The 27,291-nt window shown below is 38.7% G+C and overlaps 1 protein-coding gene across 6 annotated transcripts; it reads right to left on the bottom strand.

Moving 5' to 3' along the window:
- Window positions 1-715: 715 nt before the first annotated feature.
- Window positions 716-23,594, bottom strand: bod1l1 (biorientation of chromosomes in cell division 1-like 1). Of its 6 annotated transcripts, none has more exons than XM_066720009.1 (47): window positions 23,331-23,594; window positions 22,955-23,079; window positions 22,497-22,687; window positions 21,727-22,266; window positions 21,316-21,465; window positions 19,327-19,493; window positions 18,842-18,938; window positions 18,570-18,693; window positions 18,381-18,462; window positions 15,385-17,977; window positions 14,922-14,989; window positions 14,625-14,712; window positions 14,091-14,167; window positions 13,845-13,893; window positions 13,261-13,325; window positions 13,091-13,154; window positions 12,800-12,855; window positions 12,462-12,543; window positions 12,319-12,383; window positions 12,034-12,115; window positions 11,905-11,951; window positions 11,713-11,791; window positions 11,245-11,291; window positions 10,804-10,894; window positions 8,752-8,807; window positions 8,490-8,556; window positions 8,305-8,366; window positions 8,031-8,109; window positions 7,653-7,705; window positions 7,305-7,380; window positions 7,099-7,157; window positions 6,870-6,954; window positions 6,724-6,788; window positions 6,200-6,284; window positions 6,043-6,089; window positions 5,788-5,857; window positions 5,447-5,511; window positions 5,054-5,138; window positions 4,854-4,921; window positions 4,591-4,669; window positions 4,145-4,197; window positions 3,808-3,877; window positions 3,652-3,719; window positions 3,015-3,102; window positions 2,524-2,689; window positions 1,865-1,936; window positions 716-989 (listed from the first exon to the last, which is right to left on the bottom strand). In XM_066720009.1, exons 1-47 carry the CDS (start codon window positions 23,445-23,447, stop codon window positions 863-865), a joined length of 6,891 nt encoding a protein of 2,296 aa, XP_066576106.1. In that variant the 5' UTR covers window positions 23,448-23,594; the 3' UTR covers window positions 716-862. The 6 variants fall into 6 exon arrangements, with proteins under 6 accessions (XP_066576106.1, XP_066576108.1, XP_066576109.1 ...); XM_066720011.1 differs by having other exon boundaries at window positions 716-986; XM_066720012.1 differs by having other exon boundaries at window positions 8,043-8,109.
- Window positions 23,595-27,291: the final 3,697 nt, after the last annotated feature.

The raw sequence follows: 27,291 nt of genomic DNA, 5'->3' as shown, positions 1-27,291 counted from the left end.
TTAACAAACTATACACACGACTAAGAAAATGTATAACTAAAATGTTATCTTGCTCAAAAAAAGCTAGGATTTACCATTGACACAGAATACAGGAAGTTATGATTTGAGACAATGTCTCTTGAATTCACTCAAATCAAACCATTTAAAAACATCCACATTATAGACAATGTAATTAAAAAACAGCATTTTAATGTCTTTTTTTTCTGTTTGCAAATACTGACTGAAGAGGATGAAGATGCTTACAGGTATATCAATATCAATGCAAAGGAACTACAAAGGAGGTTGTTTTTCATGGTTTACAACATCAAAGTTTTCAGTAAAGACTTCAAAATATATATTTTGACTAGAATAAGAGTACAACGAGAGCAATATATAATAAAGAATATAAACATAAAAAAGTACATGCCGTGGTGTCTTCACATTCACAGAATGAATAGCTTTACATTAAATTTTGTAAGACGGATTTGTACGTGGTGGAAAAAATACAGTTCAAAGCAATTTCTAGACTAATGTACAAGGGTGTCAAAACTGTATAATGAAAGAGCTTCATTCCCGTATAGAACACTAAATTAATTAAAATATTAAGTTGGCACAAGCTTACTTTAAACTTTTTTCTTTTTACATATTTATGAAGAATGTGGTGCTTAAGAAATTTTGCCTTGAGCCTGGCTACCCAAGTTTGTCAAGAGATTTTCACCATTGCTAAAATTTCATACAAACAATACGACGTCCATTTTACTCTGTAAACCCCTTCACCTTTGCAACATTGTGTATTTACATATGTATAGTTTAAAAATTAAAACTACGCAGATGTAGACATGAAACACACACTGCTGCCCGAGGACACGGCTCAGTCTTCAGTTCATCGTTTTGTCCTCTTGGCGGCCGGCTCCTCCGTTTTCTGCCCCCCTCGTGTGCGGACTGCCAGGGGGCTCGCCTCCCGCTTGCGCCCTGGTTTTGCGGCCGGAGAAGGCTGGAGCCTCGAGCTGCTTCAAAATACAATCGTGAGACAAGTGGATTAATTTATCTGCCGTGACAATAACCCCCTCAGAACTGGGTTGGATGGGAAAGCGTTCGTCAGTGAAAGGAACATTCTTCAGTATCAATAAAAGTGAATTTTCTTTATGACTAGTCAGTACCTTTTAACCACTTCCTCCTTGGATTCGGTTGAGTTTGTTATTGCCCTGTCTTGTTCTGCCAATATTTATGTATACAGAATGACACACTAGATTAAACATACTGCACAAATGGATCAAGTTGGATGTGGTCCAGTTATCAGTGGATACTAAAATACCAAAGGTTGTTAAAATATAGGTATCAAGCGTAAAAACTAAAAAACATTATACATCATAATGTGCTGCCTGTAATCTCTCTCTTCATTGTTCACATCCTGAGATGTTTTTATAAGTCCAACACAATCACTTTTGAAGCGTCAGTAGGCGAGTCCTCAAGGCTGATCTCAGACACAAGCTGCTAAAGAAACGCATACTATAGGAATGTCCTTTGCCTTGCGGTTTGGATGAGCGTATTGCTCCAGCAGCTGTAAGGAGCTGTACAGCAGATTTGTGCCCACATCTCCTGCATGAATGCCAGCAGACCCAGGGAAACGGCACCGAATTCGTAACATACACTTAAAATACTAATCAGGAATTGAACAATGAAATGAAAAATGACAGGGATATTATTATTACAACAGCTGAAGCAACACATGATCAAGTAAAGCTAATTATACATGTTGGAACCCTGCAATCTGCTACTTATAAGTATAAGCTACCGAAGTATATATGAAATATGGGAATAGTGCGAGTTGTGTTGTCAAAAAACAAAACTGTTCAGGAAATTCCAGGAAATGTGAAAACCCTACCGAGTTGTAGCTGTTGGCTCTGGACTGCTCAGTTTACTGAGTGCACGTGTGGAAGGCTTACTGGGCTTGTTTCTGGGAAAATAAAATAGGAACAACAACTTTAAAACAAACAAGAACAAACTATTTAAAAAAAGGTGAGGTCAATGGAGGTCCACTTTTTATCCTGATACTGATTATCCAAAATAACCCAGTTCAAATTAACAATGATAATGGTACTTTTAAAGTGCTGTAAGGTTTTGATAATTTTTTTTATAAGGGTTTGTAAGTGTTAAAAAATGTAATGTTTTTGTATTTTTTTTTTAAATATTCCTTTTACACTGAAGGGGCTTTTTCTAGAATATTCTCAGATAATATTTTAAATCAATACTGTGCACAACATTTCAATTTTACTTTCTGTTGAGATTGAAATTGCAAAACGGATTACTTTGTGTCAGTACAGCAGATTATATAAACAAAGTGATGTGGAGGACACATTATATTCCCTTAATATTATTCCTGTTCATCCTGATCTTTGTAAACATTGCACCTGGATATGTTTTTAATGTCTTAGTACACAGCTACAATGCTGAAGCTTGGTTAGTCTGGGTAAAGGTTAATGGTTATAGTTGTGTTATAGGAGTTGGAGCGTTGTTCCTTGTGCAAACCCCCAGGGCTGTTACCTCTCAGCCTCGAGCCGCGACGCAGACCGGGTTGTAGCTCTCCTTTGAGTTTCCTCTTCGTCGTCATCGTCGTCCTCCTCCTCCTCTTCCACCTCTTCATCCGCCACATCTTCCTGTTCTTCTGTCTCATCAGGCTTTTTATCTTTCTTGCCCGTGTCTTGCTTTTCTGTGTAAAAGAATTCTATCGTTACAATTCAGTAACGCTCAGAGCCTTTTTGTAGAAAGGGACTCGGCTTAAATGCTTTAGGAGGTTGGATATGGGATCCGTGACTTTAGTTACAGTATATAGAAGTATATCATTCCACAAACCAAATCAATAAAAGTTATTGCTCTTATACTTCTGGATACAGAGTAATCTTTCACACTAATACTATTACAACTAATACTGATAATGTTAATAATCTGTTAATAATCATATACCATGAACCACAATGGTTCAGATAGAGACCCTAAATGGCCACTCCTCCATGGGCCCATTCTCCACATCGTACCCGATTCCTCCACCGTGGCTGCAGTTGCTTTGGGGGTCCGTCCTCTGCGGACTGTTTTCTTCTCCTGTGGTTTTCCTTTGTCTTCATCCTATTATGAACGAACCAAGGCAAGGAAAAACAATGATTTATTCAGAGTCTTTTTATTATTAATTATTTTCGTTTGATGGTTCTAAACCCAGACCACAAGCCACTGATAGCAGTTAAGGATTTATAATGCTGTCCCCATTACACACTTAAGTGCAATTATGAGGTGCATGTTTTGGAGATTGATACGGTGCAAAACTACCAGGGCAGATGTTTTTTCCCCATAGCCAAAGCTGCTGTTGCGGTCTTCATCATTTTTTATTCTTATTGATATATTTTCATTCACATGCCTACAATAAACCGTCATTGCTAAGCTGCATTTTAATTAATGCCTATAGAAAACTGACAAGTGTTGCTGGAATGTGTTCTCTGATGTGATCAGTAAACTTGCCAGCATCAGGATATATGTTATAGATGTTATTCCAGCTATTGGATTTGTTTTTATGCAAATTAAGTTCCTGGTGGTTTGCTAAATATGAGATTGTCAACTTGTTCTATGTAATATAATCCTATCTGCTTGGATAATCAATATATATCAGAATAGGTATCTTACATTTTCAGCTTTCATATCAGTGGAGCTTTCATCTCCCTTCCCATCGTCCTGATCATCAGATGGACTGCCTAAATAAAAATAAAAAAAACAACCTCAAAACTTGATTGAGCCAAGCTGTGCCTGGCATCTCTTAATAAAATCCAGGTATCTACTCACAACTGTCATCTTTGGGGCGTTTCAGCACTTGCTTCTTTGCAGCAGGTTTCTGCTCTTCAGCATCTCTCTCCTTCAATAAAAAAAATATATATATTAAAATATGTTTACTTGTATGTGACACAGTCGTTTTCATTTGAGGTGTCCTGATAGAGGATTTGTAACTTTTTTTCCTCTCTTGAAGGTGTGGATTTCCACACAATATTTCACAGAATAGCGAGATCTATTCAACAAGTCTGATCAGTTCCTGAATGTCAAGAGTCAAAATTACATCTTTGGGACACTATTTTATTTAACAAATGTTATAAAATAAATTAGTAGTAAAGAGCATCTCACTCACATCGTCGGACTCCTCAGACTCTTCTGCCCTCTTTCTCTTCGCAGCAGACTTGCCTATAGGACAATACATTCAGGTTACTCAATCTCCAGCCCTATATCAGTTTCTTTCTTAAGGGCACAAATCTTCCTCTATGTAGTTACCGGCACAAAGCAGATAAAATGAATCAAAGAACAGTTACTGAAGACACTATAAATTAAGATGTGGATGTATCATTGTGCGAAATATCACACACAACTTGCTGAAAATTGCAAAAGTGCATCACATAAAAGAAACTTAAATCTACATTAATTTGTTGTCTAGATCGGATAACACAAAGCACGTTTACTTCCTTGGTCTTTACAAATTCAGGATGCAGTGACTAATACTTAATTTACCATTTTGTCTGGAATGGTAAACCTATAAAATGAGCTGTTTTGGGCTACAAGATATCCTGCTTAAAGACATACGTGTGTCTTTGGACTGCTTTGATGGACATTTGCCTCGTCGCTTCTTAGCTCCTTTTTCCTCATTATCAGGTTCTTCCTCCTGCAAACAAGTAAAAAGCAGAATTTGACACCACTTGTGTAAGTATAACAATGTGAGAGCTTGTACAGAAATGGCCGTAAACCCTACAGGTGGAAGCTACTGTCCTCCCAGTGCATGCTATTCCTTTTTTGAGATGCATATTTCTGGATAATATATGAAGAGATTATCATCATTGCAAACTTACATCTTTCGCATCTCCATCAGAGCTTTCCGCTCCTTCCTTCTCCTCACTCTGGTCCTTTGATTGTTTATCTGCCCAAAACATAATAATTCTAAAAGTATTACAATAATTCTAGAATTGGAACCCACTGATCAGTTATTAAAAATGTGTAAAAAAAAAACCATTGAAAATTACAATATTTCCGAAATGGGGAAACATATCACCTGATTGTGGAAGGTTTAAGGTCTGGGGTTTCATTGGTCTTCCCCTACGCCCGGGTCTCTTTGGCTCAGTTTTCTCATCATCTTTCTGATTTTAGGAAAAAAAAATATATATATTTTACAGTCTAATGAAGGTACTTTCGAAGCAGGTGACCTTAAAGGAAATGTTTTCTAAGCTTTCTAAGCTTTCTAAAAGAGACTAATCCATTTTGTAATCTTTATTAATTCATACAGGGCTAGTTCACATGTATCCAAATGTTTGGGACTCTCAGCAACATGGCTCTTTATTGTATTGTTATTACAACAGCTCGACTTATGCCTGCTTGACAGAAAACAATTTGGTTGTAAGTGTGGCGGTTCCCTTCTCCACATCACCACATTACTCAGTCATCTTACCTCATCCGTTTTCTCCTCAGAACTGTGTTCTGTTTTTTCTTCATCATCTTTTTTCTGCTGAGTACCTGTTTATAAAACGATAAAATAAATTCATATTTTTATTTTAACCATGTACAATATTTTTTTAGGAAGAACAATAATGACTGTATAATATAGACTTATGAATATAGGGGCAATTACATTATATGGTTGTTGAACTATGGCAAAAATGTGCTTGAAATATTTGGGCTAACTTTGTGGTCATTGAAAAGTATTCAAGAAAGCAGTTTGTACTTGCATTCATGAATGGATAAAGCAAATCATTGAAACGCATGTATTTTCAAAGGAAGTGTCAGAGCCACCTTTGCCAGTTTCCTTCAATTGGGCAGAACGTCTTCCTCTGCGAACTTGAGTCTTCTCAACCTTCTCTGGCTTCTCCCCAAAAAGAAAAAAATACAAAGACGTTCTATTAAACATTAAATTAAATTCCAAAACATGACCAATGCTGATCTAATTGACCAATGTTGATATAATTTTATGTAAGCCATAGCCAAAAAAAACATACAAAAAAAACTTAAATACATAACGAGAGTTTAAATTAATTGAATTAAACTGACCTCTTCCGAGTTCTCTCCTTCTTCCTCCACCTCTTGGGAAGAAGTTCCTTTAAAAAAAAAAAAAAAAAGGAAAAAAATCAAGCAGCCCTATATGTGGAAGATGTCTTTACCTTTGCTCAGCGAATCAGATGAAAAGTCATGTAGAAACATCACATACTTGTTTCCCTCAGCAGAGGGGTCCGTGTTTTTGAAGATCTTCCTCTGCGCAGAACTTTTGGTTCTTCTTTCTCAGTTTCTTCCTCCTGAATTCAAGGGTATTTTTGAAGTGAATATACAGATTTACAATGTATAATACAGTGTAGATTTAAATATGCATGAAAAGCACATACTTTTATAGATACTACACTACCACTCTAGTTTAGTTTAAACCATAAACGAAGCATTTTATACATATAAATGAGTTGAAACAAATTGTGGTAGAGACCTGCTTGTAGTTGGTAATAGAGACTGGGGTGTTATAGCTGAACATCATTATATTGTATTGTATTATCACAGAAAGGTAAATCTATATTATCTTATTTAATCAAGGGTCATAAGTGAATTGTAGCATTGAAGCACGTTCTTGACCCAGTAATGCCCCTACCTGAGCATTAAAATTCAAATACACATCTGACAATCTTATTAAAAAAAGTAAAAAGGATTTTATTACCAACAATTGTAGTTGACAGATTCTTTACTTACACTTTCAGATTTTTGATCAGAGCTCTGGACTGCACTTTCCTCAGTATCTTCCTTTCTTGATTTACCTTTGATAAAGTAAAGTGGATTAAAATGCAGGTACCACAGGTAAAACATAAAAGTAGACAAGTCATTTTAAATAAACGTACTAGTTTCCCTCAGAGGAGTTGCAGTAGTTTGGGATGATCTCCTCTTCCGAGTTCTGGTGTCCTTTATGTTCTCAGATTCTTCTTCCTATTGTAACAAAGCAAAGGCAAAAAAAAATTATACCTCAATGACCAGTATCAGTATCCATACACCCAAGCCAAAATCTTACAAAGGACAGGAAAAAACTAAACAAAGTCCAATGCAAAATAAAGGAAATCAGTGTCTACTTACATTCCCTGACTGATCAGAATTCTGCTCTTTATTCTCCTTTTCAATCTTGGATGATTTACCTTAAAAGATTTAGAATGTAATGTAGAAAGTAATGCATACATACAAGTGGATATATGCTTTGTTCAAAATCAATTAAACCATTTTTAATATTGTAAATGTGTTGTACCATAGTAAAAAACTGAACGAAACGAACAAAAAATACATACTAGCATCCTTCCCCAGAGAGGATTTCTGATTGGTCTGCTTTCCTCTGCGTGTTGATCTTTCTTCAGCCTTGTCCTCCTGGAGAGAAGCAGTTTGTAAAGCGTTAATGGGGGGGTGGGGGTTGGGGAAATCAACAACCATACATTTCACCAACTCAAAGTCAGTCAGTCAGCACACTACAGAAATGTTTTATGTCAAGAAAGCAGCCTTTTTCACCTTCAGGTATCAACTAACACAACGAGAATGATTCCCTTATTATTATTATTATTATTATTCTGTATCTTAAGGTACAATCTTCTATACCCCTTCTTGATCCCTTGCTTAGTAAATATAAATAACAAATATCTTACCGTGTCTGATTCTTGGTCCGATGCTGCAGTTTCTACCTTCTTTGATGGTTCACCTAAGATTTAAATAAATTGTACATTGCTTGAACAGGGCAACTCTCAGGGTAAAACACAAAGGTCAATGGTCAATAACTGCTTCATAGTAAGTCAATCATATAGGTTACTTTCAACAGTTTGCTTTCCAGGCACATATCAGGACATCATATTTATAATAGTCTATATTTCACAATTTCTGCAAATAAGAACAGTGATTGAAAGAATAGATTCTCAGAAGTGAGGTGAAGCAATGTAACAGTTGTTGAATGAGCAGAAAGCAGGGCTCTTTTGAGGGAACAAGGCACAGGTCTCAATGCTCATCTCTTAGTCTTTCAGTTCACTTACTGGCTTCCTTACTGGGAACTGTAGTCTTTTTTGAAGGCCTTCCTCTGCGAACTGGCTTTTTCTCTTCAACATCTCCCTCCTAAAAAATATTGGAATATTATATTTTAATTTGAAACACAGTAAACAATACACATAGCATCTTCATTCATTTCTTGTTTTTTCTCTATTGATTTTTTACTTTTTAGGAAAAAATATATATCCAAAAGGAATCATTACACAGGATTGAATTCTGCATCAGTTCTATAAACAACAAAACCAAGTTACAGACACGTACAGATTCGGATGGATCAGAATTCTGTTTTTCCTCCTCATCTCCATCTTTCTTGGATGTTTTACCTGGAATGAAACAATCAAAAACTATAAGAGTTCCTATCAGATCAACAGCTTGAGTTAAAGAAGACCAGAGGACCAGGTGCATCATAGAGGACGACATCCCATCACACAATACATAGTACTCACTTGTCTGTTTCACTAGTTTGGATGGTCTGCTTTTTCGAGTCCCTCTGGAAGTCTCAGCGGCTTCCTCCTTTGTGTAAAAACACAAAACGTACAAACATGCAGTTGTGTTCTTCGTGTTCAAATTTTCAGCTCTGACGAAGCCATTATACAGATGTAAATATTAATAAAAACACTGGCATATATTAGACAATTTATGCTTAACAAAAAAAAGTTATTTAAGTCCTGAGCAATATAGATGATCAAAGAATAAATTGTAACTGACCTCCTCTGATTTCTGTGCACAGGCAGTCTCTTTAGCTTGCTCTTGTGATCCCTTGGCTAAAAAAACAACAACCATTTATATAATAATATATTTTGTAATGTGTTTCTAATAAATATTACATGTGTCAGGGCTATGAGTGTTAAAAGTGGTTAAAATACATGTATGCAGTTGTTCCTACTTTAACAGTGTTATATACAATGGGATACCACAGCTACAGTGAGGGAAAAAAGTATTTGATCCCCTACTGATTTTGTACGTTTGCCCACTGACAATGAAATGATCAGTCTATAATTTTAATGGTAGGTGTATTTTAACAGTGAGAGACAGAATAACAACAAAAAAATCCAGAAAAACGCATTTCAAAAAAGTTATACATTGATTTTCATGTTAATGAGGGAAATAAGTATTTGACCCCTTCGACTTAGTACTTGGTGGCAAAACCCTTGTTGGCAATCACAGAGGTCAGACGTTTCTTGTAGTTGGCCACCAGGTTTGCACACATCTAAGGAGGGATTTTGTCCCACTCCTCTTTGCAGATCCTCTCCAAGTTATTAAGGTTTCGAGGCTGACGTTTGGCAACTCGAACCTTCAGCTCCCTCCACAGATTTTCTATGGGATTAAGGTCTGGAGACTGGCTAGGCCACTCCAGGACCTTAATGTGCTTCTTCTTGAGCCACTCCTTTGTTGCCTTGGCTGTGTGTTTTGGGTCATTGTCATGCTGGAATACCCATCCACAACCCATTTTCAATGCCCTGGCTGAGGGAAGGAGGTTCTCACCCAAGATTTGACGGTACATGGCCCCGTCCATCGTCCCTTTGATGCGATGCAGTTGTCCTGTCCCCTTAGCAGAAAAACACCCCCAAAGCATAATGTTTCCACCTCCATGTTTGACGGTGGGGATGGTGTTCTTGGGGTCATTTCTCCTCCTCCAAACACGGCAAGTTGAGTTGATGCCAAAGAGCTCGATTTTGGTCTCATCTGACCACAACACTTTCACCCAGTTCTCCTCTGAATCATTCAGATGTTCATTGGCAAACTTCACACGGGCCTGTACATGTGCTTTCTTGAGCAGGATTTCAGTCCTTCACGGCGTAGTGTGTTACCAATTGTTTTCTTGGTGACTATGGTCCCAGCTGCCTTGGGATCATTAACAAGATCCTCCTGTGTAGTTCTGGGCTGATTCCTCACCGTTCTTATGATCATTGAAACTCCACGAGGTGAGATCTTGCATGGAGCCCCAGACCGAGGGAGACAGTTATTTTGTGTTTCTTCCATTTGCGAATAATCGCACCAACTGTTGTCACCTTCTCACCAAGCTGCTTGGCGATGGTCTTGTAGCCCATTCCAGCCTTGTGTAGGTCTACAATCTTGTCCCTGACATCCTTGGACAGCTCTTTGGTCTTGGCCATGGTGGAGAGTTTGGAATCTGATTGATTGATTGCTTCTGTGGACAGGTGTCTTTTATACAGGTAACTAGCTGAAATTAGGAGCTCTCCCTTTAAGAGAGTGCTCCTAATCTCAGCTCGTTACCTGTATAAAAGACACCTGGGAGCCAGAAATCTTGCTGATTGATAGGGGATCAAATACTTATTTCCCTCATTAATAATGAAATCAATTTATAACTTTTTTGAAATGTGTTTTTCTGGATTTTTGTGTTGTTATTCTGTCTCTCACTGTTAAAATACACCTACCATTAAAATTATAGACTGATCATTTCTTTGTCAGTGGGCAAACGTACAAAATCAGCAGGGGATCAAATACTTTTTTCCCTCACTGTAAAAGGAGAGCGATGTCTAATTACAGGGTACAAAGGTGGTCTATGTCCTACAGTAAACATACCTGGGATCTAAAACTAAAGAAATAACCCTATAGAAACATACCTGAATATTCTAAATCAAATTTTGATCAATAGTCTCTTAGTGAATTGGGTAAGCAAATACATGACTTTTTCTATATTTATATAAAAGGAAGCATATTGGGTTTTAACATTTTTGCAAATTAATAAAATACAGTGCATGGTGTTTGCTTTGCTTTGCTCAGCAAGTCACCTACAGGTTTCTCCCAGTGAAGTGCTGGAAGTGCGAGAGGACCTGCCTTTCTGAGGGGTGTCTCGGGTCTCCTCATTATTTCCAGACTCCGAGTCCTAAAGAAAACATTTACAATACTGAAACTTGGCAAATGCCTGCAATAATTTAAGTCCATGCATGTTGTAATCTTTGGCAAAACCACATGCACTTAAAAAACTAATCCGCCCTCGCTTGGAAACAAATATGCTTTTAGAACCCCGGATTGATTTAGGTAGGATTCATTAAACATTGTTCAGTTATAACTGAGGATGTATTTAATTACTCTGCTGGGAAAACATGCAAAAAAAAAGGAACACAAAATGTCAACTGTCTTACTTTGTGCAGAAAACTGCCCCATTACCAAGCCTTATATCTTATACCGATCCCAAGCTGTATTTTCACAATTTGACAGCAAAAACATACTCACAATCTCCGATTCTTCCTTCTCTTCATCATCTTTCTTCCTTTCTTTACCTTGAAGAACACACTTAATATGATTATACACAGCAGACACACGAGAAGTCACTGATCACAGACTGACAACTAACAGCACAAATGATCAGCCAACATTAATTCGAAAATATTTACAGAATAAAATCTTTAAAGGTTACCTGCAGTCAATCACCCTGACAATGACATGTAGATCACAACAGGAACAAGAACTAATCAATAAACTGCACACTGATTTATGGATTTCTTTAGCCCCTGTGAGAACAGTGCTTCAGAGATCGGCGTTTGATTTGATGTACCACCAGCTCAGCAGTACGTAGCATCGCTTAAACAGCACTTGACTTTCCACATTTTCAGAGTCAATGAAACCTGAGAAAGTTAGGCTGATCTATGGAATCTGAAGAGCAGAACAGGAATCCTGGCTCTGCCTGATAGCATCACTTACTTGTCTCCTTGACTGCTGATTTGGCCCATCTCCCTCTACGTCTAGGCTTTCTTTCGCCTGCCTTTTCCACATCTTCCTTCTACATTTAAATAATACTGAATCTTTAAATTTGTCTTTTAAAATTTGCTTTTGTGCATTCAATAGTTAGATAACGCAAGATAAATTCTGAAGAAGAGGTGAAAAACAACTTACACTGCCGTCTCTTCCCTCATCTTCTCCACATTCAGCTTTGCCTTCACCTGCATCAGCACAGACACACACTTAAATTTGCGTAAAAAAAAAAAAACACACCTTCTCATATTTTAAATGACTGCAACATACCTTCAGTATTAACAACCGAAGCTGCTTCTGTGATCCCTTCTGCTACTGATATTTCAGCCGTATTTTCATCTGATACTTTTGCCTACAATACAAGAGAAGTGTAATGAAGAAAACAATTCTGCACACAAGTTCACTGGATCAACACCTTGCCTAGAAGCAGCAAAATCTCTCCAACCTCTTCACTGGCTTCTGGTAGCCGTTACATCACAGAGCTGAACATGCTTCTGTACACATTTGAATTAGTACTACATGAGTTTAAACGGTCAGGCAAAAAGATCTGCTCACCTCTTCCATTACTTTACCACTCTCTTCTTTTGGACCTGCTTCTTCTGATGCACGCAGAGGTTCACCTGGACACACAGACGTATTCAGTAATGGCATTTCAAAACATCTGTATTTGCGAATCCTGTGGGAGAGGTTTAGCTTACTGCTGTCTGCCACTGAAGTCGAGGCCCGGGGGGGACGTCCCCTTCCTCTTTTCTGAACAGCAGGTCTTTCCGGTTTCCCATTCTGTAAACAGATCCCTCCGAGTCAGTGCATATTCCAGTGCTGCAATTCTGTCTCCCTATGCTATTTTTATTTTTTCTCCATTGGAAAAAACAGTAACTCACTTCGGTCATTGCTTACTGGGATATTATTAAATAATGCAGTGATTTTCAAAAAACATTACTATGATTTGTTACTTCCAAAGCAATTAAATTAATTTAGTTCAAAAGCAGAGATCTGCCCATACACTTAATAACAACCAGCTACACTATTTACTTACATCAGGTTTGGTCTCAGGTTCTGTCACCGTCAGATCCGTGCTTGAGGACGTGCCGGCTAAAAATAAAGCGAACCTTAGTTTAAAACCAAGATACGAGTAGCCTTGGGTCTTGTGGAGAGTGAATTTACATTTCAATGTCCACTAAATAATTGTAGTAAAAAAGACAAACAAATTAACTTTCATGAACTGTGCAATTGTGAAACCCTGTGCAACCTTAACATCAAAATCCCTAGTGCCCCTCAGCCCCAGAGATCCCTGATTGTTCTCTCACGGGTGCAATACAAATATTACCTTCAATTTTGGCTGATGGACCCTCATCAGTTTCTTTCTCCTGGACATCCACAGAGTTGTCAACCTAAAAAACAACATGATCATTCAAGGTCATATTGTGCACTGAGATTTAACTTGCATTCAGGGGAAATCACAAATGATCCAAATGTTTATAAATGAAAGAGACAGACCTCAGTTCTCTTTTCTGATGAAATGTCCTTGTCTTCTGTTTCTGGTATTGCATCACTTGTACTTTCTTTCAAGGACAATTAAAAAAAAAAAAAAAGTTACATGGTTTAAAACTGGCATATTCAAAAAGAGATAAACCATGGAAAGTGTTCAATCGGCAATCTGGACTCAATACTTCCCATGGTTTATGCCATTTAAAACCTCTCTCCCCAATTGATGAATGAAATGCAATTGATTGGTAATTTGGTACAGGTGTAATGGCAATTGGCATTATTTTGTTTTAAATCCCTACTGGTGTGCTGTCATCATTAGTTCCTCTCAGCCCCAAATCCCATTGACACAGACAACATTTTCCTCTTTTAAGTGAAGACAGTAGCAACAACGAATATATTTGATCTAGAACATGAAAGTGGTATCAGAAAGATATAAATGGAGCCAGAAACTAAAGAACTGTAAAGAAGCAGAACGTCTTGCTAAAGCTGTCACTGAAGAACTAAATACCATTGCCAAGGACAGTTCAGAAGCTATAAGATCAAAGTGTATTAGATAAATGAACATTCCTAAAATGTAAAAAACTGTCACTTACCTTTTTGATCCTCCTTACCCTCCTCTGTGGTAACAATGTCCGTTTCATCCTATATAGAGATATTTGAAACACACAGAAAATCACGAATAAGTGAATATGTACAGTTAGGCTTAGGTCTTTGTTTACACATGCTTTATAAACGTCTGAAATAAGCATACTTGTGCCACACACTTCTCTCTCTCTTTTGCTCCCTTCTATTACTCAGCTACAGAACACATTCTAAAAGAAAAATACAATCTGACTTACATTGTTGGAAACCACTGGCAAATCTTTTGTCTCTTTCATGTCTGTTTCTTCAGTTTTCCTTACGATGTTGTCACCTGCTTAAATAAGTATTAACAATGAATGAACATTTTAGACCAACACATCACTTTGAATGTACTATTATTTGCACTGAACGTGTCTCTGTATGTAAGAATATGGTCAACAGCAGAGGCTCAGACAAGTATCAATAAATTTCCTTTTTACCTAAAAAAATTGCATACATTTTGCAGACATGATTTTAATGATGCATCTATTATAAACTGTTACTTTTACTCTTGTTACTGCACATTTTAAGGGGTTAAGCACATTATTTTAAACAGCTTCTTTTAACACTGACACTCCACTAAAAAAACACTTAAACATTCTATAATTCACTACTTAAAAAAATATATTTATTTGATCATTTCACTTTCCAAAGGGATTCATGTACAGACAGAGACAGAGGAATCGCAGTAGCTGTAAGTATCAATCATTTGCAGAAATATTCTACTAGAAACAGAAGGCCTTTGAGCTGACCAGTTTCCTTTGCAGCAGCAGCTAAGCTCTTGGGCGGTCTTCCCCTTCGTGCACCTGTCTTCTCCTTTAAAGGACCTTTTTTTCCTTCCTTAAATGACAAGATTTTATAATATGTTTCAATCTGAGTACATTTCAGATACATTGTGATTTTTTTTTGATAATAGTCACATATTCGTATGTATAAATATTTTGGCTAACATGTGAGAAATGACATTTTATTAGCTTACAGCTCGATTTCAGATTCCACATATTATTCAGATTAAGGACAGGCTGATGGTGAAAAACGGCTCCTCTTACCTGCTTCTGTTCAGGAGTTGCTACAGGTGAGGCCTTCTCTTGTGGGTCACTTTCAGTTTTGTCTGCATCTGCACAACATTAACATTTCAAACAATACATACATCACTGAGCGAAACATCGTTTTTCATGTTTCATAAATCATAAATAATTATAATTATTTATTGCATTTATGTTTCTGGTATTTGTATATAATATGCAGAATATGTATCAATTCCAACAAGATTATTAATTTCCTGACTCAGATTTTAAGGAATATTCTCCTAAATGTTTTGGTTCATAAATAGTTCTTTATATGCCACATTGATCTGTTCTATTGTAATGCTGACTGGACTGTAATGGGAAAAGAAAAGATAAAGAGCTTGGAGTTAATATAGTTCAAGTGATGCAAACAGAATCAATTCAGACAAGCATTGTTTTCTTAATTAGCAAATATAGTTTTAGGTTAGCCATTATGAATCATTACCTTTGAGATCGGTCTTCTCTTCTGACGTTTTGTCCAAGTCTGCTGATGTCCCTTCTATCATTTCCCCATGATCCTCTTCTCTGACGACAGCTTCTCTAGTCAAAGGTGCATTGTTTGATTCTCCTTCTACTTCCAGACCTGTATCTGCCAATATGTTTTCTGACTTGTCTACATTGTCAAAATCACTTAGGGTTTCGGTCTGCAAGACTGTTAGGTTTTCAGTCTGCAAGACCGTTAGCTGCCCATCACTGTGTACAATAGGAGATGTTATTTCTAAAGAGAATGGTGTCTGAGTTGTCGCTAAGCTCTTAGATGTGATCTCCGAATCCATGGAAAGCAAAGTCAAGGCAGCTTCTTTCATTTTCAGATCTGCCTCTTGAAAAGAGATCTCTTGAGGTGTGTTTGTTTCCTGCGTTGTAATACTACCCAATTCAACTCTGGTCTCACTGGGCATGGGACTTTCCTCAGTCCAAACTGTGGCTGGGATACTTCCCTCTCTGCAGGTTGTATCAGCATCTTCCTGCTGTTGCGTGATGATGGCTGCCTGGTCTTGGTTGTATTCAACATCCATAGATATTTCTTTTGTTTCTGAAACCACACTAGCTGGAATATCTTCCTCAGGTTTTAAGGTCTCTGTATCAATAACACCCGCGTCCACTGGAATGCCATCTCCAGCCTGAAGCTCATCTGGGCACAAAGGCACGATTTCTGGTTCATGAGGAGTCTGTTTAGTGGTTATCGGATCTTCTAATTTTTCTCCTTCTTCAGTCTTGGACTCTTGTTCAGGGGAAATAATCTGCATTTGGGTCTCATCTTCAGGTTCAGGTTCAGGAGTCACGTCACTCAGAGCATCAAATGTGTCATCTGAAACAGCAGCTACTGCTTCCGACTTCACACTGGTATCTTCCATCAAATCTGCCCGTTTGGAAATAGACTCCTCAGATTTGTCTTCCGTTTCAGAACTGCAGATGACAGGAGTCTCAGGATTGTCCAGGACAGTAGAGACCGGATTGTCCAGGACAGTAGAGACCTCTGCATTTTTTAGATCAATATCTACACTTTCATGAATGGGATGGGAGAGGTTTTCTGTAGCTTTAGGTGATGATTTACCACCATCTTCACTTGTGCTGCCTGACTTCTCTGAAGCATTGACCTCATCAGGCGTTGAGCGTGCAATATCAGTTTCACCTCCCTTCTTTTCTGCATCTTTAATACTTAATTTTTTATCAGCAATCGTCTTCACATCCATGCTTTCTTGTGCTTCCTCTGTGCTTTTATCCTGTAGTTTTTCCTCTGAGCCTTTCTTGTCATCCTTCAAACTCCCCTCCCTTTTTCTTTCTTTTGATACATCAGACCTACTTGGTTTTGTCACTTTGCTTTTGTGTTCAGCACTTAGAGATCTCCTTTCTGCTTTGGATACAGACTGAGCTTTGGAGTCATCCCTAGATTTAGATTTTGTTAAAGACTTTTCCACTTTGACTTTGTGAGTGGTATCCCTCGGAGTGCTGGCTGCTGTTCTGCTGCCACTCTCACTATCGCCTTCTGCTGAAGCTCTGACCTTACCCACATTATCTGTATCCCTGGATCTACGCTCAACCTCTACATCAGCCTTTTCAGATTTAATGGTCTCCTGTGGAGTCTGATCTGGCTTTGTTCTACGGTCAGAGACCACATTTTCCCTCTCACTTGGCTTGGCTTCTCTGTTCTCATTCTTGGACTTCACTTTCTCCATATGCCGGTCATCAGAGTAGCTCTTGGACCTCTTGATGATGTCTTTGGTATGCTTCTCTTTCTTCCTGCCACCCTCAGATCCAGGTTCTATATCTGACTTGTCTTCAGAGGAGCTTTCCACTTTGGAGCTGGAATCCACAGAAAGCAGCTGTTTGGAGTCACTTTTGGTCAATGATTTCTCACTCTTCATCTTGTCCATTTTTGGAGTGTCAGCTACAGAAACCTTAACCTTCCTTGTGCCATCTTTGTATGAGCCCTCCTCCAAAGCCGACTCTGCAATCACTAACTTCGACTCCCTTACTGAAGCCGAGCTCTTCTTTTCTCCTTTACTCTTGCTCTTTCTGTCCAGTTTATCATCTGTGGATGACTTGAGCACATTTTCTGGCCCTTTACTTTCCAAAATGTGATGTTCTGCAGAGATCTCTGCTCCTTTCTGTGCTTTGTCACTCTTTTGCTTGTGCTTGACTCTGTCATCAGAGAGGCTGCGTTCCTTTTCAACTTTTTCTTTGGAATGTTTGGCCTCTTTTTTTCTCCCCGACTCTTCTGTATCACCCAATTCTTTTTTAGGGTGCTTCTCAAATTTCCCTGCCGTTCTCTGTTTCAGCAGTTCTTCAGAACCCTGCTCAAGGTCTAAGATGAACGAGTGCGTCTTGCTCTTGTCTGACAGTCTTTTGTGGTCTTTTGGCTCCCCTCCACCAGCTGTAGTTTCCTCAGAAATAGAGCTGTTCGCCTTCTTCCTGCGAAGCTCATTCTTGTTCTCTTCTGTTACAGCCGACTCAGAGAGTCTTCGGACAGACTTCAGCTGCTGACCTTTCAAAGAGCTGGCTTTCAACTCCTTTGAGGAAGTCACCGTTTCCTGTGTCTGTGAAAATTAATATTGAGGAGTCAGATTAGGCATGTCAGACTATGTTTCAGATAACTTCACCATTCTGTAACAAGAAACACATTGTGCATTACTGTGTTCATTTTGTATCCAGTACAACTTGAATGCCTCCACCGCTGTCTGCAAATGTATTCTAAGATGAGTACCTCTTTGGTAAAGCAGACCACTATGTTTAATCAAGGCAATCTCCTGAAAACAGACTGAAGAATACACAAACTGAACTATATATGGGTTTCAACTATCCTAATAAGTGATGAGTCTTCCAGCATTAAAGTGTGCAAAAGTACTTTTTAAAAAATAACAATCATTATATGAACACTTTATATTCATGTGGAAGCCTGTATAGATCGGAAGAGATATCTCAATATGGACAAATACTTACATCAGCCTTCTTCAATGTTTCCTTAGATTCCTCCCCAGGGTCAGTTTTTCTTTTGCTATTACTCCCAACATCATCCTCTTTTCTGTAAATGAAAAATAAAAACAAACATAAACACAAGGCTCATTTAAGATGCATATGATTTTACCAAAACTGTGAAGGTCGGTTTATTTCAGTGTTTGTGTTTTTAACCTGGAGTCACGCTTGCGCTTCCTGCTGATAGCCACTTTCTTCTCCAGGACCTTCTGTTCTTTCCGTGCCTCTTTCCCACTTGGGCCGGGTGTGTCAAAGCTTGGAGAAATCCTTTTCTTTTCATCTGATTGAGGAAATTATTTGAAAACGTTTAATCAAAAAGTACAATTATGACTCTCATGGAGCAGGTACTCACATTTGATAAATTCAGCATAGAACGGAGTGTATATATATATTTTTGAAAGCTGTTGAAAAAGAAAACAATTCAGTACCTTGCTCCTCCACCTGTGATGCTTTCTGTTTGCGTTTCTCCTCTAACTTCTCTCTGTTCTGCTGTCTTTTCAGTAGCCTTTCTTCTTTGTCTTTGGCCTGAAATAAATACATATTTCCTGTAACTGACATTGTACTCTTTGTTGTTCTTGCTGGTGTGTATGAACAGTCCAACATTTCAGGACTTATTTCAAATAAATTACTAATTATAAACTTCAATACATTATTTACATTAAACATGATATTCAAAGCTTGTGTACCTATAAGCCTTCATTGATATACTTGATTAAAAAGAAAATGTTGTATGCACTTTCTTGGATAATTAAATACTGTATTTATCTTTTATTAGACTAGATCTTATTTACACAATGAGGACTTGTTTGGCATGTCAAGGCACCTACCCTGCTGGGCAACCAGATAAAAAAAGTATGTCAGACCCTTGACAGCCCACTACTAGTGCGATTAAAAGGTTGTAAACATTACTTACGGCCGAGCGTCTGCGCTGTTCCACGGTCACTTCGTCGTCGGAATCGCTGTAGTACCTGGAGTAAAGGAAAGGCTTGTGGATGTAGGCCTGTCTGCCGGCTCTGGGCTTCTGCTCTTTGTTCTCCTCCGTCAGAGCAGTGTCTGTCTTATTCTCCATCTTTTCCTCATCTTAAACGAAAACATTCACACCATCGTGTTAGCTCCAACTACAAAGAAATACCACTCGTCCCAGCTGTTAATTTATTTTTGCCTTCTGAAGAGTTTATGCTTCATAAGTAATCATATACATACAGTGAGGGAAAAAAGTATTTGATCCCCTGCTGATTTTGTATGTTTGCCCATTGACAAAGAAATGATCAGTCTATAATTTTAATGGTAGGTGTATTTTAACAGTGAGAGACAGAATAACAACAAAAAAATCCAGAAAAATGCATTTCAAAAAAGTTATAAATTGATTTGCATGTTAATGAGTGAAATAAGTATTTGATCCCCTATCAATCAGCAAGATTTCTGGCTCCCAGGTGTCTTTTATACAGGTAACGAGCTGAGACTCTCTTAAAGGGAGTGCTCCTAATCTCAGCTCGTTACCTGTATAAAAGACACCTGTCCACAGAAGCAATCAATCAATCAGATTCCAAACTCTCCACCATGGCCAAGACCAAAGAGCTGTCCAAGGATGTCAGGGACAAGATTGTAGACCTACACAAGGCTGGAATGGGCTACAAGACCATCGCCAAGCAGCTTGGTGAGAAGGTGACAACACTTGGTGAGATTATTCGCAAATGGAAGAAACAAAAATAACTGTCAGTCTCCCTAGGTCTGGGGCTCCATGCAAGATCTCACCTCGTGGAGTTTCAATGATCATGAGAACGGGGAGGAATCAGCCCAGAACTACACGGGAGGATCTTGTTAACGATCTCAAGGCAGCTGGGACCAAGGCAGCTGGGACCAAGGCAGCTGGTCACCAAGAAAACAATTGGTAACACAACTACGCCGTGAAGGACTGAAATCCTGCAGCGCCCGCAAGGTCCCCCTGCTCAAGAAAGCACATGTACAGGCCCGTCTGAAGTTTGCCAGTGAACATCTGAATGATTCAGAGGAGAACTGGGTGAAAGTGTTGTGGTCAGATGAGACCAAAATCGAGCTCTTTGGCATCAACTCAACTCGCCGTGTTTGGAGAAGAAGGAATGCTGTCTATGACCCCAAGAACAGCATCTCCACCGTCAAACATGGAGGTGGAAACATTATGCTTTGGGGGTGTTTTTCTGCTAAGGGGACAGGACAACTGCACCGCATCAAAGGGACGATGGACGGGGCCATGTACAGTCAAATCTTGGGTGAGAACCTCCTTCCCTCAGCCAGGGCATTGAAAATGGGTCGTGGATGGGTATTCCAGCATGACAATTTCCCAAAACACACAGCCAAGGCAACAAAGAAGCACATTAAGGTCCTGGAGTGGCCTAGCCAGTCTCCAGACCTTAATCCCATAGAAAATCTGTGGAGGGAGCAGAAGGTTCGAGTTGCCAAACGTCAGCCTCGAAACCTTAATGACTTGGAGAGGATCTGCAAAGAGGAGTGGGACAAAATCCCTCCTGAGATGTGTGCAAACCTGGTGGCCAACTACAAGAAACGTCTGACCTCTGTGATTGCCAACAAGGGTTTTGCCACCAAGTACTAAGTCGAAGGGGTCAAATACTTATTTCCCTCATTAACGTGGAAATCAATGTATAACTTTTTTGAAATGCGTTTTTCTGGATTTTTGTGTTGTTATTCTGTCTCTCAATGTTAAAATACACCTACCATTAAAATGATAGACTGATCATTTCTTTGTCAGTGGGCAAACGTACAAAATCAGCAGGGGATCAAATGCTTTTTCCCCTCACTGTATCTTTATTTATTCGATAATCAGCTCAGCTCGATAATCAGGTCAACAGAGTAGCCTTGTAGTGCAGCTGGAAACTGTACTGGTGAAAGGGAAGCCCTAGCGTACCCTCTGAGGTGATCTCCCCCTCCTCCGTGGTGTCGGAGAGTTGGGGTTCGTCCTCACTCTCGTCTACGAAGGAGGACAGGTCACTGGTGTGGACTGAGCTCACAGAGATGTCGCTCAGCCCCTCAAGGTCAGAGTCTTCCAAGGAATATTCTGCAAAATAAATAAATATCAAATAAAGAATACCAGTAAAACCCTTCACATTGACAGAGAAAGATTTATGGATTCAATTGGAAAACGGGGGGAGAAAAGGTGGTAAACTTGTTTATTACACACACATATATTATAATTATTAGTACAAAGTACATATGTTTGCAACGTTTAACCACAGACGCTTAATGAGTGTTCTGTTAACCTATTGACTCACATTACACATTACAAATAGTACAAAACTGAAAATCAAATTAATTCTACCTTCTTTTAACCTTTCCCTGGCCTTCTGTCGAATGTGATGTTTCTCATTGGGAGTCTTTTGGATCTCTTCATCACTCTCCTTCGCTGTGGTTTCATCTTTTCCTTTCAGGGCAGTCTTGCTATTAACCTTTTCTTTGCCATCTTCGGGTTTGTTGCCCTCAGTCTCACTGCTCGGTTCCTTGGGCTCCTCGGTGGTTTCTCTGGCCAGCTCCGCCTGTTCACCCTCCTCCTCTGCCACATTCTCCACATCCTGAGACTCGAGAGCTGGAGTCTCTGCACTCTCCTCCTCCTCCGGTGCACAGACCTCCTCATCGGCCATCTCCACAGCAGGTTTCTCCTCGTCGGGGGATTTCTCCTTCTCTAGCCCTCCATCGGTGGGGGGTTGAGAAGTGCTTCTCTTGGCTGTGCGGTCCCCCGATTTGCCAGCGGCCGTGTCGTTTGATGCCCAGGCCGCGCTCGCCTCCTGGTTCAAAGAGGTTATGGTATCTAGAATGGACATGGCATCACTGGCTACTGATGTGGTCGGTGCAGAGGAAGGGCCTGAAAAACATAATTATTTCCCATTGTCAGCAATCAAATCAAGACTGATCAGGACTGGCACACAGGCCTTCACAAAAGCTGGGTGAATTTATGCTGCACTATGCAATTCCAACTATACCTAATCTGTTGCCTATTTATTGTGTAAAACTGATATCTAAGTAGATGGAAAAGAGGATAAGTGACTCTCTTAATAAAGATCAACATTGACATTCACATTAAACCACCAGTACCTGTTGTTGGTATGTAGTAGTCTTGCATTTCTTCAACCGGGATTGAAGGACCCGGGGGCTCCTCTTTATGGTTTACACAGCCTAGAAAATCGTAAACCACTCTTTCCACCTGAGGCCTGAAGGTGTGGTGAATCTTTGGATCCACAACCTGAGTAACGATCCTGTCAACGCCCGACTCCAGCATCCCTGACCTGAAACAAAGAAGAAAACTCAAACATACCGTCCTGACAGAGACAGCATTACACTATCTCTGGACTAATCTTTTGTGCACAAGTAGGACCGTGATACACGCTTAATGATCACATTATTAAAAGGCTCCTGTATTTTTTCCCCTTCAATTTTCAAGCTTATCTATTAAACAATGCCTATAAACACACAACATATCAAAGAAAGTCACAGGCTAGAGTTTATTATTAGCAGTAAAAATTACATAAATAAAACGGTGTTGGTAAACTTACTGTAAGACCAGCTGTCTGATGCTGTTCCTGAGCTGGTTCTTGTTCAGATGGGGACTCCATGTGTGATTGGAAAGGTGGTTTGACACGAAGTTGTCCACTCTCTGTCTTAAATTCAGGTATGCTGGCTACAAGTACACAAATCAAAGGCAAAGATGTATTTCAAGAAACTGCTGTTCAAGACATTTAATTTACATATGATACGTAGAACTGCAAATGTAAGACAGAAACAAAAGCTCTACAATTACAAAACAGACTTACAATGCTGCATAGTGAGTGAGTGTCATTTACGAAGCAGGAGACATCTATACAAATGTGCATTATTCTTGTGTCTATCTGTCATACAATATCTAACAATAACTCATCCGTTCATTCATACCTTTGTGTCCACATCTGCCAAACAGTCCCTTCTGAATTGATCAAAGAGCCCTTGAGTTTTTAAATGATTGACAATCATGGAGACCAGCTTCGGGTCTCCGGGCGGTAAGCCAGACATGTGTAATCCTTAGACGAGCCTTCAAAACGACAAATAAAAAAACAAACCAATACAAAATGTAGAAAAAGAAACAGCACAGGAAAGGCTAGTGTCTTATCCCCACTGCCACGGTTATTTTGATTCTTGTGTCCTGTGCACTGGCGACCCGGAAGCTCATCCTCAACCGGAAGAGACGATACATGCATGTGTTTCAAACAGCGGCCTCTATCGGCGAACAGCGAGACTGCGCCTGTATCACATGAGGAAATTTTTATAGAAAATATAAGAATTACATGGAATAGTTTTGTATGTGTTTCTAAATTCTAAATTCGAATGTGCTGTGTCTGTAAAACAAGATTAAGTCAAAATCAGTTGATGCTAATTCATGTTCAATCAAAGGAATGCTACAAAAATATTTATTTGTGTATTGTGTATGTTCTCCATGATTAGCATGAATCTCTGAAAGAAACAAAAAACATTCACGAATAATTGACTGCTTTTGAATAAGCTTCAAGATTGGGGTAATCTGTTAATGTGTTAGTGCAGTCCTAGTGTAAAATTATAGCACAACAGTGTCTGGGATTTAAAAGACAATGCACATTATTTTTATAAATACATCAATACATACACTCACCTAAAGGATTATTAGGAACACCATACTAATACTGTGTTTGACCCCCTTTCGCCTTCAGAACTGCCTTAATTCTACGTGGCATTGATTCAACAAGGTGCTGAAAGCATTCTTTAGAAATGTTGGCCCATATTGATAGGATAGCATCTTGCAGTTGATGGAGATTTGTGGGATGCACATCCAGGGCACGAAGCTCCCGTTCCACCACATCCCAAAGATGCTCTATTGGGTTGAGATCTGGTGACTGTGGGGGCCAGTTTAGTACAGTGAACTCATTGTCATGTTCAAGAAACCAATTTGAAATGATTCGACCTTTGTGACATGGTGCATTATCCTGCTGGAAGTAGCCATCAGAGGATGGGTACATGGTGGTCATAAAGGGATGGACATGGTCAGAAACAATGCTCAGGTATTTGGCATTTAAACGATGCCCAATTGGCACTAAGGGGCCTAAAGTGTGCCAAGAAAACATCCCCCACACCATTACACCACCACCACCAGCCTGCACAGTGCTAACAAGGCATGATGGATCCATGTTCTCATTCTGTTTATGCCAAATTCTGACTCTACCATCTGAATGTCTCAACAGAAATCGAGACTCATCAGACCAGGCAACAAATTGCTTAAATCACCTTTCTTTCCCATTCAGACATTCAGTTTGGAGTTCAGGAGATTGTCTTGACCAGGACCACACCCCTAAATGCATTGAAGCAACTGCCATGTGATTGGTTGGTTAGATAATTGCATTCATGAGAAATTGAACAGGTGTTCCTAATAATCCTTTAGGTGAGTGTACATACATACATACATACATACATACATACATACATACATAGCATGATTCAAATGATCATTTACAAAATGTGTAAAAGCCTTTCAATTTATCTTATAGTACAGTTAAACAATTTTAGGCTACCTTTTCAATGCATAAAACATGTTGTATTCTGCAGCAGTATAAAAGCATGAGAACAATGGCAACAACAACAATGATAACAATAACAAGAAGATAGACATTACTCATGCCAAATTATATACTTGATACATTTAAAAATGCAATTAGAAAATATTTTAATAAAGATTTCAGTACTTGTCTATAAGGGGACTGTGTACACATGAGAAAGCAACAGCATGGAGGGGGATTGATTAAATCAGAGAAAGTCATGAGACAAGAGATTTCTGAAGTACTGGTGGGCACATCTCAATATGCCTTTCAGGGAGAGTTTCTCACTTGCCAAAACGTCAGTAAAGAGTGGAATGGTAGCTGGACAGCATGTCACTGTTCAATAAACAGGCCCTCTTCTGTTCCAGGCTGTTCAAGTCATGGCACTGACACCTACATTCTTTGCAATCAGTATTAGATGTTTTTGAAATGAAAACAAATAATTTCAGAAGTCCTGCTTCCTGGTTCTCACACAGAAAGCAAACAATTAAGCCCTTGTCTGAAATGTTTGGGTCAAGCATTAAACAAGGTAATCCACTGCCACCCAAGCTCTGTCTGAGATCTTGGCAATGTAATGCTAATCTGGAAAATAATCAGGCAAATTTAAGTCAACAAAGACACTTGCTTATCCAGCTTTGTCTAGCTTTTAGCAAAATATTGTAGTATAAATACATAAGTCTGTCTTGGAAACTGGGAAGATCGATGTAATCCCTCTGAGAGAGACAGAAAAAAAAACATGACTTGTAATAGGACCATTTTGTATACAGTAATGCAGTTATTAACTGCTGCAGTTATTAACTAGAGGATTATTTCCTATATTAAAAATGTAATCCCCTTTAACATTGAGAAATAGTTTTGGTTGTCATAGCCTCCCATGTACACATGATGTCACCATTGTCCATACTATAATTTTAGGAACAGAATAGGTTTCATTAAATATTATAACTGACTCCATGAGAATACAAATTCTTAATGTTTGTTCTCCTCCAATCCTAAATGTATTACTATATTATTTATTAATCAAGGGTTGTATGCAATAGTAAGCTATATAACATGTGGGATAATGTATAACACATCTTACATGTCCTTGTTTGACACGGTTGCATTTCAGGATAATTAAAATGCAGCAGTGTCTGAATGAAATCCTGTTTATTTAATGTTTTTGTTCACAGCTACTTTGTTCAGATACTCTTCTGGAGAGTACAATCAGTACTTATTTCAGGCCGTAAGATTTGTTTTTCTTGTCGTTCACAAAAACAATTGATGACAATATAGTGGGAAAGAGAGGGAGAGAGAGAGAGTAATTGATCCCTTTGTGTTTTAAGGCACATTAAACCTTGGATGAAATCCAAACTTTAGGTAGCCATCATCAAAAGACATAATTTGGAAAAGGAAAATGTGTGGGTGGTTCAAAGTTTTGATTTACGCCAGACCCTGGTGCAGTGTGGTAATTGATCACCTAACAATGAAAACTAAAAAGTCATACACATTACAATAAAATAAATATATTCTGTGAGTGTAACCATATAAAAAATAAGTTGTATGCATAATAGTAAAACAAGACCAAAGAAAAAATTTGCTTCAGGTGTTTTGTGTGTTAAACACGGCACCTAGTATTACTAATACTTTTAAAAATGGGAGTTAAATAGTCTGAGAGGGGAAAAAAGGCTTGATAATAACCCTGCATGTGACATTGATCTTCTAAACAAATATTACACTTGATGCCATTGAGCCCGGAGACATGTTTTAGATTGTTGGTCTCCCAGTTTCCTTTAATAAGATGTCCTGAATTTAAAAGTGTTCCGCACCAGCATCAAAGTTATTCATAGGCTTCAATTTAATTCACAAAACTGTTGCTCTGAAAAATTTCCATGTTTAAATTTGCATGACAATGTCTCTAGCTGATGAAACGTGATTGGTATAAACAATGCCGCACTTGGGACATTTTTAATGATATATTTATCATGAGTTCTCCTATAAGATGAATTGACTTGACAGCTTGTAAGATTACAAGAACCCATCAATGTAAATATAGCATGATGTTTTAATTGAAGCAATAAGGGGGGATATGAAAATCATCGTGGAAATGGAAACACAAGACAGGGAGACTCTTCGGAATTATATTAACAATTGATAGAAGTTAATTAAAGGAAATGACAATTAATTAAATATGAATGCTGTGAGATGTAATATTTGGATTTTCTCACTGATAAAATGGAGAAGACTGCTTCCTCTGTGGGACAGCCCTGTGAGATCGCTATTTTCGGAAGTGGCCAGTGCTCAAATCCTTGTGG

The sequence above is a fragment of the Amia ocellicauda genome, chromosome 13 (genome assembly GCF_036373705.1).
Source record: "Amia ocellicauda isolate fAmiCal2 chromosome 13, fAmiCal2.hap1, whole genome shotgun sequence".
NCBI classification, from domain to species: domain Eukaryota; kingdom Metazoa; phylum Chordata; class Actinopteri; order Amiiformes; family Amiidae; genus Amia; species Amia ocellicauda.
This window is presented reverse-complemented; position numbering and strand designations above follow the sequence as displayed.

Excerpts from the sequence above, each read along its gene's own strand:
- bod1l1 (XM_066720009.1), bottom strand. The coding sequence starts at position 23,447 with ATGTCTGGCTTACCGCCCGGAGACCCGAAGCTGGTCTCCATGATTGTC. Across the intron at positions 21,466-21,726 it reads CAGGGAAAGGTTAAAAGAAG|AATATTCCTTGGAAGACTCT; the intron begins GTAGAATTAATT and ends TTTATTTTGCAG. Across the intron at positions 8,367-8,489 it reads CAAACTAGTGAAACAGACAA|GTAAAACATCCAAGAAAGAT; the intron begins GTGAGTACTATG and ends GTTTCATTCCAG.